Here is a 16,919-nt window from a genome sequence, read left to right as displayed (position 1 = left end):
AAGATTGTTACAACGTCCAAGAAATTCTTGAATTAGAAAGTCTTGAATGTGTAAATTGTATTTCTGATTCATTGTTTAAGTCGCTAGTTAGGCTTCATTGTACAAGAAGTGGGTTTGACTTCTTGTAGAGTCGAGTTTTTGGTGAGGTTTGTAACAAAAGGTGGGTTTGGCTTCTTGGAGAGTAGAGTTAGTCGATTATAGTTAATCGAGAGTTGTTGTAGTGGTGAGGTTATTGATTATTGAGTTGTAATCATAAAATCATCAAGTTGAATAAATAAAACGACGTTTTTTCCTTCCTTGATAGAGGAAGATTTTAGTTTCAATGTGTTTGTGTTCTTCTGTAAACCAACTTAACAAGAACCTGATTCTTGTTTTAGGGGTAAGGTTTCTTCAATTGGTATCAGCGCAGGTCTTTTCTATAAAAGATTTACACCTTGAAAAGACTCAATGGCAGCACCACTTACCCCACAAGAGGGAGCTTCACAGACACGACCACCACTATTCAATGGAAAATACTATGGATGGTGAAAGAATCGTATGATGGATCATCTTATCGGAGAAAACCATGACCTATGGGGTGTCATTCTAGACGAACCAACCATACCTATGAAAACTGCCACTGATGGAATCACCAAAATCCCAAAGGAGAGAAAAGAATGGGATGTTGTAGACAAACTCGCAATCTAGAAAAATTCCAAAGATAATAAAATCCTAATCTGTGGTATAAGACCAGACGAATACAATCGAATCTCATCATGTCAAGATGCTAAAGCCATATGGGAAACACTACAAACAGCTCATGAAGGGACAACGCAAGTCAAGAAGTCCAAAATTGATAACTTAAATAGACAATATGAACTGTTTAGAATGGCAGACGGTGAGACTATACAAGATATGCATACCAGGTTCACTTCAATCATCAATGAGGTGTATTCCTTGGGAGAGATAGTTCACAATGGAAAGGCAGTAAGGAAACTCTTGAGTGTCCTTCTTAAGGCTTGGGAAAGCAAAGTCGAGGCTATCAATGAAGCTCGCAACCTAGATGCACTAGCCATGGATGAGTTAATTAGAAACCTCATTACATACGAACTCAAGAAAAAGAAATCGGAGGCAAGAGAAAGGAAAAGAACCTGGTTCTAAAGGCTACTGCACCAGATGACTTCGAGGATGAAAATATTTCTCTTATGACCAAAAGGTTCACCGGAATGCTTAAAAGAGGACAAACATTCCAAAAGAGAAGTCCTCAGAAATCCAATGGAAAAACTAAAGATCAAATTTGTCATAAGTGTGGAAGCCCAAATCATTTCATCAAATTCTATCCACTCTGGGCTTTGGAGCAGAAAAAGGCAACCTCAGAGAAGGGAAAAGATATTAAGAAAGATAAGTTCATTCCTTCAAACAGAAGAATGACAACTCAAGAAGCAGATTTCTCAATGAAGAAAGCCCTCGCACCAATGGGAAATTAATCTGATGAATAATTGATGATGGTGAGACAGAAAACAAATTTCTTCTTGTACTAGAACAATCTGATGAATATGACTTTCTTGTCCTAGTAGCCTTGGAAACAAAAGAATAAAAAGAAACCTGCAGATCCCAAGAAACTATATTAGCTCTTATGGTTGGATCAAATTCTGAAGAGGATAAAGAAGAAGAGGACATTTATGAAAAGGTTAGTATTCATCACATACAAGACAATTTAAACTCTTACTTAAAAAGGGAGCTAGAATCTTTACTCTACACCCTTATCGATGTGTATAAAACAACAGACTCAAAAAGAGAATTGATAATGGAAGACTATGCATTCATTAAGAGAAGAAAACAAGAAACTTGAAAAACAAAATCATCACCTATTATCTAAAAATACTGAGCTAAGTAAAAACCTAGACTTAGTAAGTAAAAAGAATGAAGAGCTAACCAAAGAGCTTCACGTGACTAAAATTGAAGCACAGAATTGAATGAGATGGACTAGGTCCTCCATATTGCTCGATAACATTCACAGGAATCGTACTTCTAAGAGACATGGAATAGGTTTTGATAAAACTAACCCTCAAGTAAAAAATCCCAACATAGATTGTCTATGTATGCACTATGGGCTGGTAGGGCATAAAAGTTACGATTGTCGAAGAAAATTGACTGCTCATAACAATAATCTAAACTCTCTAAGAAAACCTCATCATGAGAAATTCAATGAACAAAAACAAATCTCTACAGCCAAACCTCTTCCCAGATGGGCCAGAAAAAAAATCTTATTCATCCGTTTTTAAGCAAAAATCAAAGTGGATCTGGGTACCAAAAACTAATCCCTGAAATTGACTGCAGGGATCAGTGAGAAGGAAGCAAAAGCAATGTTACTTGGATAGTGCATGTTCCAGACACATGACTGGAGATAAAAGTAGCTTTCTTTCACTCATAAACTTCAAAGGAGGAAACGTGGCCTTTGGAAATGGAAAAAGTGGTGAAATTCAGGGAATTGGAAAGGTTGGGTCTATGGATACTCATGCAATTGAAAATATATACTATGTGAATGGTCTTCAACATAATCTACTGAGCGTGACTCAAATATGTGACAGAGGAAACAATGTACTCTTTACAGAAAAAGAGTGCAGAGTGACAAATTCAGTGACTGGGAACCTGGTTCTACTAGGTAAGAGACACAAAAATGTGTATAAAACAAATATTGTGGAGTCTAAAGAAAACACTCTCAAGTGCCTAAGTGCAGTCTCTGATTGCTCTATGCTCTAGCACAAAAGAATGGGACACATAAGCATGACAACAATAAATAAACTCATATCTAAGCACCTAGTTGGGGGACTACCAACCAAAAGTTTCACTAATAACAAAGTATGTGGAACCTACATTCAAGGAAAACAGGTAAGATCATCATTCAAACCAAAGTTGACAGTCAATACTACCAAGCCATTAGAGCTGCTTCACATGGATTTATATGGACCAATGTGTGTACAAAGCAGAGGTGGGAAAAGATATGTGTTTGTAATAGTCGATGATTATTCAAGATTCACATAAACACTATTTCTTACAACAAAGGATGAAACATTCACTATGTTTGAAATCTTTGCAAAGCTGGTCCAGAAGAAATTCAACAAAGAAATAATCAGCATTCGATCTGATCATGGACTAGAATTTGAAAATTCACAATTCCTACAATTTTATATCTCAAAGGGGATCGAGCATAATTTTTAAGCACCTAGAACACCACAACAGAACGGTGTAGTTGAACGGAAAAATAGAAAACATAGGGTGCTATCTCATGAATAGATGCATGATCAGATCAGTATTAAACAAAACACCATATGAATTACTAGAAGGGAGAAAACCAAATTTGGGACATCTTAGGGCCTTTGGATGTGTATGCTTTATAAACAACAATGATAAGGACAACCTAGGAAAATTTGATGCCAAGAGTGATGAAGGAATCTTTCTTGGTTATTCTTCTCAAAGCAAAGACTACAAGGTACTTAATAGTGAATTTGAAGGTAATTCAGAGGATGAACAGAATGAAGCCATCTGTTCAAGGTCATCAGAACCAAAAATATGGGAGGAAGAAATCGTATCCTATCATAAATCACCTGAAACAGAAGATGATTATACTACTGAAACATGTCCTACTGCATCTGAGGAACCTGCCAACATCCAAACTCATAGTTGGAAGCATCAAAGCTCACATCCTTTACAAAACATTCTTACTCCTCTTAATTTAGGTATTTCAACAAGATCCAGATTACGCAGTATGTGTGCTTTTTCTGCCTATGTATCCCTGATTGAGCCAAAAACATAAAATAAGCACTATCAGAATCCGATTGGATTAGTGCTATGCTAGAGGAACTAAATCAGTTTGAACGAAGCACAGTATGAAATCTGGTCCCAAAACCTCAAAACAGAACAGTGATAGGAACAAGGTGGGTATTTAGGAATAAGCTTGATGAACAAGGACAAATCATACGCAACAAAGCCAGGTTAGTTGTACAGGGGTATAACCAAGAAGAAGGGATAGACTATGATGAAACATTCGCACCCGTGGCAAGAATAGAAGCAATTAGAATATTGATAGCATATGTCGCTCATATGGAATTCAAACTCAGATGGACGTCAAAAGTGCCTTTCTAAATGGTTATCTACAAGAAGAGGTATATGTGAAACAACCTCTCGGTTTTGAAAATACCAAGTACCCTGATTACGTATACAAATTAGACAAAGCACTATATGGGCTAAAGCAAGCACCAAGAGCATGGTATGATCGATTGTCCACCTTTCTTCTCACACATGGATACACAAGAGGCAAAATTGATAATACATTGTTTCTTAGAAAATAAGGTGAAGATTTATTCATCGTTCAAGTGTATGTAGATGATATCATATTTGGAGGAACTAATGACACACTTGGGAGGGAGTTTGCTCAACTAATGAATAGTGAATTTGAGATGAGTATGATGGGAGAACTAAACTTCTTCTTAGGACTCCAAATTAAACGAACTCAAGTAAGTACATCAATTCATCAAAAAAAATACATCAAGGAACTACTGAAGAAATATGATATGAATGAAGCTAAGACAAATGACACACCCATTGGGACAACAACAAAACTTGATAAAGATGAACCAGGTTCACCAGTAAATGACACTAGATACAGAGGGATGATTGGATCACTCTTATATCTCACTGCCATCAGACCTGATATTGTGTTCAGTTTTGGCCTCTGTGCACACTTTCAGTCTTGTCCCAATGAATCACATCTAAAGGCTGTCAAAAGAATTATGCAATATCTGAAAGGTACAATGAACCTGGTTCTCTAGTATCCAACCGGTGACTCATTCAATCTAATGGGATTCGCTGATGCAGACTACGCAGGAAATATGGTAGATAGAAAAAGCACTTCTGGAATGACACACTTCTTAGGACCATGCTTAATATTTAGGGCAACTAGAAAACAAAATTCGGTCGCCTTATCCACTTATGAGGCTGAGTACGTGGCAGCTGCTTCGTGTTGTGCCCAACTTCTTTGGATAAAGCAGCAGCTTAAAGATTTGGGTAAAAAAACTGGTTGTATCCCCATCTTTTGTGACAATACAGTGCTATGAATATGGTCAAGAACCCGGTTCAACACAAACGTACCAAACACATAGATATTAGACATCACTTTTTTCGGGATAATGTTGAAAGGGTTTCATAGTGATGACATTCTGCAAAACTGAGGACCAAGTTGCTGATATTTTCACCAAAGCACTAGGAAGAGAACTATTTCAGAAAAATCGACTCTCGCTAGGACTCATTTTTCAAGACTGATTAAATTCAACAAGGATATGACATAGGAGTACCGCCTTACTAGATATCAGAACCTGGTCTAATATATTCTTCTTAAACAACCTTACACCAGCGTGAGAAATCTATACTTGAAAAAGAACTATTTCTTTTTCTCTCTCATACGTCACTCGTCTGAAAAGAAAGATGCAAACCGTTAATTCACATGTCTCTTCAATGACAACCCATCATAATTGCTAAAACCCTTCGAATACTCCACCCCCAACCGTTCCCAATAAACTACATCTTCCAAAAAGGTGACCAACTCTTTCTCTGCTTCCGCCTTTTCAGAAACTCCAAACATTCATCACAATGGTTAATCCTCTTGTTGCATACTCCGACGATGAAAACTAATCGGACGATGCATTTTCTCAGGGGGGGAGAAAATCCCTCCACTGATACATTCCTCACCTCACCTCCTCAAAATCGACCCACCGGCGAACCGTTCATTCCCTCTCCGTCACCCCCACAGTCAGACAACCGAACTCTAAATCATCCTATCTCACCGCCACCAACTCCCACAAATGCACCCATTCCCACCACCACTAATATCTTCACTTCTTCTCCGCCTCAGCAACCCATTCCCGAAACCCCGTCTACTTCTCCTCTACCACCATCCTCACAATCACTAAACATTGATGATGTTCCGCTCAGCACACTTCATCCCCAGAAACCAAGACGGCCACGCAAACATATTGCTGTCAAACAAGTCTGTTTGCGCAAACCAGTGACTCGAAGTGCGAATACAGTCAAACTGACTAGTTCTGCGACATCTAATGTGAAGCATTGTCGCCTGGGTAAGTCTCATGTTCGTCCGTCTGCTTCCCCAATGATTCTTGATTATGAGTCTAATGACTGCTCTAAAGTTAAAACTTTTGAAACTCCTCAGTCTAAATCAAAATCGGCAAAAAGAAACATGGAAAAATTTCTCAAAATTGGGAAGAAAAAATATTTTCAAACTAAAACGGTGCTTAGGGGTAGAACTTTCCATCCTGATATACTATCAATGGACGTAGTGAAACAGGTTTGTGAACTACTATAGTTTCAGGGGTGGGAAGAGTTATTTCTTGAACCTAATCTGATTTACGAACATGAAGTAGTAGATTTTCACAGAAATTTAAAGATATTGGAAGGGAATGTGGTAACTTCTATTGTGAAGGGAGTAGATATTATCTTTGATGCAACTAAGCTTGGTGAAATTTTACACTCTGTGGGTATTACTGACTATTGTTGGGTTTCTGATGAGCACTCTGGTCTTTCGTCCATGTTCTCTCAAGGAAGGGTCACCTCTAGGGTTCAGACCGTGTTAAAGGGAGTCATGGACCAGTTCATAAACTTCTATTCAAAATAGTGCACAAAGGGATATTACCCAGGGGTCACCATCGTCATATTGCTTCTCTAAGGGACATGAGACTTATGAATGCTCTTGAATGCAAAGACCATATTGATTGGCCCACACTAATTATCAAACATTTGGTTCGAATTGTTGATCCTCAACTTGGTTCTCATCAATTGGCATTCGATAATCTTCTAACCAGAGTGTTTACTGTGTTTGAGGTGCCATTGGGGGAAGGATGGGCTTTGACTCGCGCAGACATGTTTACTCAATCAATTCTTGTTGATTGTGGCATTCCCATTGAACCGGAGCAGGTTTCTAATGCTTCTCCATGTCCATTTGGTCCTGTTGCTCAATTGCTTAGGGAACTCAAAGTTGTAGAAGACAACACTGCCACCCTTGAATTGGAAAACCAGACTTTGCGTGGTGAACTTCGCCCTTCCCATGCTGACATTGATCGTCTGAAAGATCAGTTGGTGCAACAACAACTTGTTAACAATGCAAGGGTTGACAGAGTCCTTGATGTGCTTGCTTCTTCCTCCTCTCATCCTTCCAAGCCTAGCCAATCCTCAACTTAAATAGTACTTAGTATGCACCTGGTTCTTTTGTTGTGTGGATTTTTAACTCTGTTTTGCTATCTTGTTTTGTGTTGATAAAACATTTTTTGTGGTGGCTCAACTAATTGAGCTTAAAATGTTGATAGATTTTTGATAGTCTGCTGTGGATTTTTTCTGGTTCTTTTGTGGTTACTTAAACTCTTTTTGATTTGTCAAAAGGAGAATATTATATATTGCTTTACACAGGTTTGTCTTCATCAAAAAGGGGGTATATGATAGTTCTATAAGCCTACAACATGTGTGTTTTGAAGATAGACAATAAATGCAAATATATACATATATCGGTTGTCGCCAGTATTGCCACAGCCGCCAGAATTAAGTAGCCGCAGGAATTAAGTGATTAAACGTAAAAGTGCTCAAGCTGCTGAAAGTACAAGTTGAAACAAATAAGGAAACTTTAACATGTTTTATTAAGTAAGGAAGTTGTGTAGAAAAAGGATTGTACAACAAAAGACAAAATTAGTACTCCTTCTTTCTCTACAATATAACTTCCTTATCTTATATGATAAGGATACAAATCGATTCTGTAAAAACAGAGATCAAACGTAGAAGAGTATCAAGACTTTTACCACAAAAGAAAGCGAGAGTCATTCATCACGTAAAAGCCTATGAGATCAAGATTGTTACAACGTTCAAGAAATTCTTGAGTGTGTAAATTGTTTTTCTGATTCATTGTTTAAGTCACTAGTTAGGCTTCATTATACAAGAAGTGGGTTTGGCTTCTTGTAGAATCGAGTTTTGGTGAGGTTTGTAACAAGATGTGAGTTTGGCCTCTTGGAGAGTAGAGTTAGTCGATTATAGTTAATCGAGAGTTGTTGTAGTGGTGAAATTATTGATTATTGAGTTGTAATCATAAAATCATCAAGTTGAATAAATAAAACGAGGTTTTTTCTTTCCTTGATTGAGGAAAATTTTAATTTCAAAGTGTTTGTGTTCTGCTGTAAACCAACTTAACAAGAACCTGGTTCTTGTTTTAGGGGTAAGGTTTCTTCGTATTAATATTTCCAAACAACCCCTAAGAAATTTCCCTACATGCATGTTTGGGTCCCGCATATATACATGCCATGAAAATGACGTACCAACTTTTTCCATTATTTGATGTACTTTTACTTAATGACTTTTTCTCAAGACTTGTCTAAAGGTATATTGTTAACAATTTTCTAATCTATATAATAATATTATTTTTATATAATTTTCACTTTTTTGTGGAAAAGAAAAGGATCATTTGAAAATTCATTTTATATACTATCATTTCTCTATGAAATTTATTTTCTTTTTAATCTGTTCTTAAAATAAAATTTGTTCTTTTTCGGTAACATTCTAATGAAAAATTTTCACGTGCATATTGTTTAAGGTCACAAGTTTAAAAAAGGACACCCTTTTTTAATTTTTAAGCACAAGGTGAAAATTAGGGGTGTACATGATCAGATTGGTTCGGATTTTTCAAATATCAAACAAAATCGTTCGTGTAAAATTTTTAAATTTATAAACCAAACTAAACTAATAATATTAGGATTTTTCAACCTCGGGTTGGTTCGAGTTTTTCGAATACCAAACCAAACCATTGTGTCGAATTTTTAAATTTATAAATCAAAAGCTAATAAACTTCGGATTTTTCCAGATTTTTGGATTTTCGGTAAAATTTACATACAAACATATAATTAACTTGTGCTCCAAATATTTCTTTAGTCTATCGAAAATACAATTATCTAAGATATTTCTTAAAAAAGTAACACAAAATATGAGATGAGTATGGATGACACAAAAATATTCAACAAAAAATAATATTGAAATCATATAAAATAAATATTGTAAAGTCATAACGAAAATAATCATAATTTAAAAGTACTAAATTATCATGCTAAAATAAGTTTAATAAGTATTAGTTACATTACTAAATATTTAATCAAGGAAAATTAAAATTAGATTATGTAATATAATTGTCTAAACCATGTAAGACTAAAGAACAAATATTCAATATTATTGTCATTCTTAGTGTTGAATTGATTATCTTTTTGCATTAGTATTAATTTGATTTTGATTTAAGTTTTATTATAATTATTAATATGTATGTACTATAATATTTATTGGACTATTTCGAATTCTATAAGTTTTAAACTTGAAATTTTTAAAGGATAAAAACTATGAAATAGTATAATTTTAAAATGATATCCAAGTAAATATTTTTATATATAAAAAAAATTTTTAAAATCACATATGTAATGTCGGGTTGGTTTGATCTCGGGTTGATTTTTTTTAGTTAAAACCAAACCAAACCAAATATAGTCGAACTTTTTTCCCTATACCAAACCAAGTCAAATCAAACCGCCAGTCAGCATTTTTTTTGTTTGACTAGATTTGCGGTTTGATTCGATTTTGTACACCCCTAGTGAAAATATTAAAAAAGGTTTTGACCAAAAGAAGCAAGAACATTTATTGGGATATTCTTAAGGAATAATTATGCAGAATAGAAAATGTTTAGCATATATTAGGTACTATAACTATAGTTAAAAAAATTATATTTTGCGACTAGAGTTTTCTCAGTTCTTGTTATTCCCTTGATTTGTATAAATTTTAGAATTTGTATAATTTGGTTCCTGATTGAATAAATTCAGGATTTTGTATATGCTTACCCTATCTATTTGTATATGATTTATGAAAAATTCAAAATAAATTACCTATTTGTGAATTGACAAGCGAAATATACAAGCGGAGTTCTAAAAAAACTCCTACATATATTAATGTAAAATTTATATATATACCTACCGTATTTGTAAATATGCAACCAAAATATACAAACGGATAGCAATAAAACATTGTTGGACTTGACATGACACTTAAGAAAAAAAAAGACTTTTAACATATTTATATGACTGTAAATCATTTTATTAAAGATAAAATAAGAATTTTAAAGATAAATTATTTCTAAATGTAGTACTTCGATAACATTCTTTTTGGAACGAAAGTCTGTCAGTCCAAATAGAAAATGTCCTATTGACTCAGGAAATACATTATTTATACAACATATTCCAATAAATTAGCCACACAACCTCATGAATCATTTTTTCTAACTAAAAATCTGGTTCATCTGGTTTATGAAGCAGCAGAGAAAATGTGGGAGATGATTTGGTACCAGTTGCATTGTTGCGTCGCAAGGCGCATAGCATATTAGCTGCAAACCTTGATGCATATATGGCAGCTCCAAGACTTGGTGCATTTGTGCTCTCTTTAGCTAATGCAACCTGCAATTTATCTTCTTCCTCTCTTAAGGATTTCTCGAGCTTATTCCTGCAGTGTCGACGCCATGCTACTTGTATAAAGCATGCAGCCCATATCCTCCATTGTTGTGAGTAGTACCTGAAATTGTCAAGTACATCATGAGTTTTAATTTATTTAATTTTTTTCGATTGGTGCCACGTAGATATTATTTAAACACCTTCTTGAAATGGCAATCTACTTGTCCTTTAATTTCGGGGTGTTTTTATACTATTTTCTGTGATATGTAAGCATAGTAGAGAAAGGTGTGATTTTTTACTTGGTTAGCAACTAAAGAAGTGATCAAGATGTCAGTTGGTGTTTTATGTGTATGAGTGCAGTGAAGATGTCAACCATCTACTCATTCGTTGTCCGATGGAATCGAGATTATGATGGGAGATTTTTATTTTTACATTGTTTTATTAAATATATTATCAGTTTATCAAAATACCTCCCAAAACTTTATATCATTTTGTTGTCTGAAGCTTGTAATGGAATGTAACAAGGCCTTAAATAAACTTACTTGAAAGTACATTGAAGCTGTTGCTTGCTATGCAGACGTCTAAATTGTGAAACGACAAACTTGAGGTCATCAGCAGTGAGGGCAAAAGTTTCTATATCAGTTACAGCCTGCACTGTTCTAGTCGAAACAGGAAGACTACTGGAGGAACAATGAGGGCTTATAACCCAGGCCAAAAGCTCATTTCCACAGTAGTCACCAGCCTTGAGATGAACAGAGTTGAAAAAACCAGTCTCTTCACCATTTGTGGTCATAGATGACACTGCACCTCTCATTAGAAAGTGCATTTCTTCTACTGGATCACCTTCTCGGATTATGAAGCTCTTCTCCGTGAAGCGTCCTGGTTTCAGTCTATCACACAACACATCCAGTGATTGTTCGTCCATTTTCTCAAATACGGGAACCTGCATTATATACCAAACCAACACAAAATTTAGTGCTTGTGGTAGGAAATATAGAAGGAAAATACTTTTTCTTTAGAGAATGCTCAAGTTGTAGTAGGCTACTTAAGGCCAATTGAGACAACTACAATCGTCAACTAGGTATATTTATACTACTCAAAATATAAAACCAAAAGTCTTGTACAAATAACTAGATACATGTATAACAATTTACTAGATACATGTATTACAAACCCCTAAAAGACTTCTTGAAAAACTAAGAGACAATATTGAAAGACTAAACATCAAGGTGTGAATCCATTAATTCCAACATGCTTGTTTGGAAGCATCATATATGCAAGAACACTGAGGAGGCGCTAGAGTGAAGTGATTCCGGGGCTGGGATCACGAACAGGAATCTATAAATGACTTAAGTGTGTCATTCACGATAAAAAAGTTATTCCAATAGATCTTCTCCGGTATAAGGAGCAATTATGGATCATCAACAAACCTTCTAAGAAGAAGTAGGAAGGAGTACACCTTTCTTTCTTATTTCTTAAGCACGATAGATTTGTTCCAATTTTGTCGAATGAGATATTTCATCAAGGAAATAGCGCCTGACAGACCAGGCTGTGAAAACAGCCTCTTGCAGAAATGTAGGGTAAGATTGTGTACAATAGACCCTTGTGTTCCGGCTCTTCCGCTATCCCTGCATATCGGGAGCTGTGGTGCGTTGGACATCCCTTTGTTGCAAGAGTTGATGTGGTTCCTTACTAGTTTGGGCTTGATGTGTAGTTGATTGATTCATTGAGAATACTTCAGGTGGTTTGATAAGGTTTCATTCAGATTTAATACTCCCTCTGTTCCATTTTATAAAACACTCTTTTTTTTAGTATATTCCAGAAAAGAATGATGCATCTCTATATTTCGGAACTCTTTTACTACAAACTTTCCATTTTACCTTAATGACATGCTCATAGCCATAAAAATGTGATGACATGTCTAGGACAAAGTTCTAATATGGGTACTTTTCGAATATGCTAAAAGTTACTTGTTCTTTCTTAAACTCCATGTTTATTCAAACGTCACATATAAGTGAAATGGAGGGAGCTACATTCTTTGATTGCTCAAGGTTCATATTTCTTTACCAGATAAAACACCATTTCGACACAACACATGATGAAGTTGGACAGGAATAGTTGTAGATGTGATCGATAATTACTTACTCTATATAGCAAAGACCAACAGAGATGTCGCTTTAAATTTCTCCTCAAGTCTCTAGGAAGATTTTGAATGAATGAATCTTCCTCAATTCCCTTGGTTTGTTGCCATTTGTACTGTTCATGTCTTCTAATTTGCTCTCTCAGAGCGTCAGGAAGCATGCGATTAGACATCCACTGTTCTACATCCCACCTCCTTGCTCTCATCTCTTCTACTCTAATTAGGTCAAATTGCAATAATTTCTGTTATAAAAAACACAATACAAAATTACTCTAAAGATCGGTTCCAACTTTAAGTGTTTTTTTGTGATAGCTTAAACATAAATAGGAAAAGAATGGAACTCAATGTTTATCAAGGCCATGCAGTTCTAAAGTTTTCTCTCTCAACCTATATTGCTCAGACTCTCCAAATTAAATGCAGCAGTACCCGTATTGGGTCCTCAAAAAATGATCCGATATTTTTGCAGAGTCCGGAGCAACATAGTTGAACACTGTTTGATAAATGGTGAGTGCGCTAACCTGCATATTGCCAATAATCAAGGAAAACAAGATAAGCCCCGTAATTGAGATGCAGATGGCGAAGATAATATCTCCATCGAAGGTGCTTGTCTTAAGGTTTTGGCCAAGAGAACTGAAACATGTAAGAAGAAATTTTAGCTTTTAACACAATCCAAAGAGAGAGTATTCGAGTTATGGAAGTTATTCAACATGTAGAATTCGGTCATACATTCTTGAGAAATCATCAAAATTGTTTAGCTACTTGTAAAAACTACATTAATCTTACAGGTGATAGTACAAGAGTTTATCTAGTCATGGTATGAAAGGACCACTAATGATGAGTAAAAACTATATATATAATGAAGTAATGCCTCGATATTTAACGACAGGCCAGACGGCAATACAGTAACCACTTTTGAGGAGGTTCCGCACTTTAAGGGGCACAGGAGATCGATAGCCATCTCAAGGCACATCACGACCTACAGTTGGCTAGATTTCCGTTACTTCAATGGAACTAATGGAATCCAAATATAAGAAAAGTGAACAGACCTTAAGTTTCTCAGCCCCCACCAAAAGCAATACAAGAGTTTGGTCAGGAATTTTCTTTTTTCCACAACCTGAAACTGAAGAGCATCGAGTGCGATTCCAAAATCAAAGTCATTTGGATCTTTTATATCCTCTTGTTGCAGGAGAGGGCAAGAAGAATTCAGTAATAAAGTATTTCCATTCATATTTCCTCCACAATGTAAGTAGTCTGACGAACAGTTGGGGATCTTGTCACACGCACTACGCCAGCATGCCTCTTGGCGTTCTATTGAGAACAGATACCAAAAGGCTCCAGTTACCTGATATCACACATTTAAATTGCACCTATGTAAGCAGATTTTTGTTCAAGAATGAAATGTCTATATCCCTGACTAGTTAATGGTCAAAGAAACATTTGACTTATAGCTTTTTTTAGGGAGTTTCACACCCCAACTATCAGCAGTTCGCTTTTCCTACCTAAACTATCATCATTTTCTCAACTAGGTGTGTTTTAATACATTCATCGTGATAGTTCAGGTAGGAAAAGGGAACAACTAATAGATGAGGTGTCGAAACTCGCAAAAAAGTAACAGTTTCGGTGTGTGTTTTTTGTCATTATCTCTATCTTTTATGTAATATTGATTCATCTATTTGTTGAAAGGGTACTTACATTACTGCACCACATGAAGAGGAAAAGGTAAAAAACAGCTCCACCCCATGTACTCCCACTAAAGAAGCCTGTAGTCCTTTCTACTTCTTTGTACAATGGAATAATTCTAAAAAGTCTTGGAGCATATTGAACAAAAACTACAACCATCAACATTTCATTCGTCGCCAGAATAATGGGGCCATTCGTGTTGGGAGCGATAATCAATATCACAATCTGCACAAAAAAACGTTATATCATACTCTCTTACGTTAAGATAATGCTACAAAAACACAAGCTTTTGAGGACACAAACCTGTGGGAGTGGAAGGACTGCTACAACGTCAACGATGAAATAGGATGACAAATATCGCTTGGCTATAGCAGAGGAATCTTCAATCAACTCACCCCTTCCAAAAACTCGAGAAGAAGGAGCGATGAATCCAGTACGAAATTTCAAGATAATGTGAAAGATATAGAAAAGATCAGTGATAGAACGCAGAACGCAAGCAGTAATCTTTAACGTCTTGTCGAAATGTAGGCACTTATTTTTGTTATCAATAACAGGAATGTAGAAGAACAACGGATCAAGTGACACTGCAAATACACAAACCAATATACATACTTTGTTCCATTTCTGAAGAAATTGACCCTCATGAGGATCAAGAACTTTCTTTTTTGATACAACAGATTGATCTTTTCTTAACTTATTAGTTACATTATAGAAGTCATCTGGTTTTCTCCTGCTACTTATTCTTTCAGAACCCCTCTCAATCCTTCTATTGGTGCTTCTCATCAACGAGCTAACCGATGGTTTTCTGACATGAAATGGCCTAATATTTGATGAACTTTTATGGTCAATGCTGAAGGATGATTGTTCCGACTTCCAGTCCTCAAACCTAGGTATATACAAAACCATCAATAAGATTAATGTAAATCTAAACTTACAAGAAAGATCAAGTTAAGGTCTAAGATTCTTTGTGTTCTTCAAATCCTGTTGAGGTTCTATATTGTTTTTTATTCATTGATTGATTTACTATATAGAACATGTCATCTAACTTGACTTCAGCTTGCATCTGTTGTCCTCCAACTTTGGATGTGGTAAGTTGTGCAGACCCAAAGTTGGAGGATATAAATGCCAGTTGAGTCTAAGTTAAAAGGGCATTTTTTGTACTATGCCAACTCAAATTATATCATGAAATTTATGTAAGCTTCTGCTACTAACCTTACATATTTGTTCTGCTTTGGATTCATCATATTGAGCTTCTGTCCTATTGGATGCTCAGTAACTAGCTTACATTAGCTACATAAACAAATATAAGGTGTTCAAATGAGAGACCCTTATATGCAAAAGCCAATAGTTGAGGCATATTAATAGTTGTTGTTGTTGTAATTACAGTTCAAGTACTAGAAAAATGAAAAATGTATTGAACTCAATCTCTTCTACCAAAAAATCAAGAGAAATTTGTGCTTAATGCAACTTGAACTTTCGAAATCAGAATATATATATAAATATATAACAGTTTCAAGTCATGTTGGGATCGAAATAACCAAATGTTAATCTTGAAGATGCAGAGATATTATAAATTGACATGGTTTAGGCAGTTAACTTACATATGAGCAATTCACTAGTAAAAGAATTATTGAAAAGAATAGTTGTCTATGTTACAAAGTGAGAAAAAAGATATATTCCTCAGTTGATAGAAGTGCAATTTTTTTCCTCCGAGAAAAGGATTAGCCAAATAAGAAAAAGACACCTTCAACTAGAACGAATCTAAATATGGTAAGAAAATCAGGATAAACATCGATCTAACATAAAGAACTACTGATATAAAAAGTAAATTAAAAGAAAAAATTACAATAACTTAAAAGGAGGAAGTGAGAAACTTACATGGTCAAATGAACATAATTTGCAGCTAAATTACATGGGCATTAGATTGAATAATGAAGTGAAGTTTAGGAGAAGTAATATGTATAAGAAAGTTCCTAGATATTGCTATGAAAAAATAGTCATCTTATTGAGTTAATAGAAAGTTGGACTTAGTCTTTTTTTTTCTCAGATAACTGCAAAGACTTAGGTGGGAGAAAAGACACAAGTCAACGAACACATCTAGCAAAGATATTATATCTTCAACCACCCGTGGATGTGGTGCAGCAGATGAGATTACTTCATCCTTAATTAAAAGGTCTCGAGTTCAAGTCTTAACTATGAAAATATACTTATTGTTAGGGAGCGCTTCCCCGAAATAAAGCCCGGCCCTACGCAACATGAATCCAAAATAGTCAAAGCTATAATGTGGGTACTAGATACTGGATAAAAAAACAAAATAAAAAAGTATTATTTCTTTCTACTTTAATTATTTCAAATTTGGACCCTACTAGATATAGAAAGTCAAAATCGTCTTTATTAGGAATTTATTAAGAAGTATTTACCCTCTAGCCCTTGCTTCCACACCAAAATTACATATCCAATGTGGGATTTGCTAATTCTAGTATGAAATTTGGTCAAGTTTTAATGTGAATATTAAGCCGCCATTAAAAAAAAGTATTGTTGCATTTTTCCCTTTTTATAATAAGTGTTTCTTTAGAAGATTACCTTGTTATTAG

At 35.2% G+C, this 16,919-nt stretch overlaps 1 protein-coding gene across 3 annotated transcripts; it reads right to left on the bottom strand.

The window, feature by feature from the left end:
• Nucleotides 1-10,152: 10,152 nt before the first annotated feature.
• On the bottom strand, nt 10,153-16,379 carry LOC107020967 (cyclic nucleotide-gated ion channel 1-like). 3 transcript variants are annotated; one of them, XM_015221524.2, is made up of 9 exons: nt 16,204-16,379; nt 15,538-15,615; nt 14,629-15,211; nt 14,338-14,550; nt 13,692-13,987; nt 13,164-13,275; nt 12,651-12,887; nt 11,048-11,448; nt 10,153-10,626 (listed from the first exon to the last, which is right to left on the bottom strand). In XM_015221524.2, the coding sequence occupies exons 2-9, from the start codon at nt 15,567-15,569 to the stop codon at nt 10,341-10,343; spliced, it is 2,160 nt and encodes a 719-aa protein (XP_015077010.1). In that variant the 5' UTR covers nt 15,570-15,615; nt 16,204-16,379; the 3' UTR covers nt 10,153-10,340. The 3 variants fall into 3 exon arrangements, with proteins under 3 accessions (XP_015077010.1, XP_027773104.1, XP_015077012.1); XM_027917303.1 differs by having other exon boundaries at nt 15,543-15,615; XM_015221526.2 differs by lacking the exon at nt 15,538-15,615.
• Nucleotides 16,380-16,919: the final 540 nt, after the last annotated feature.

This window comes from Solanum pennellii, chromosome 5 (genome assembly GCF_001406875.1).
Source record: "Solanum pennellii chromosome 5, SPENNV200".
Lineage (NCBI taxonomy): Eukaryota > Viridiplantae > Streptophyta > Magnoliopsida > Solanales > Solanaceae > Solanum > Solanum pennellii.
Note: the sequence above shows the minus strand (reverse complement) of the source record. Positions and strands in the feature narration are given on the sequence as shown.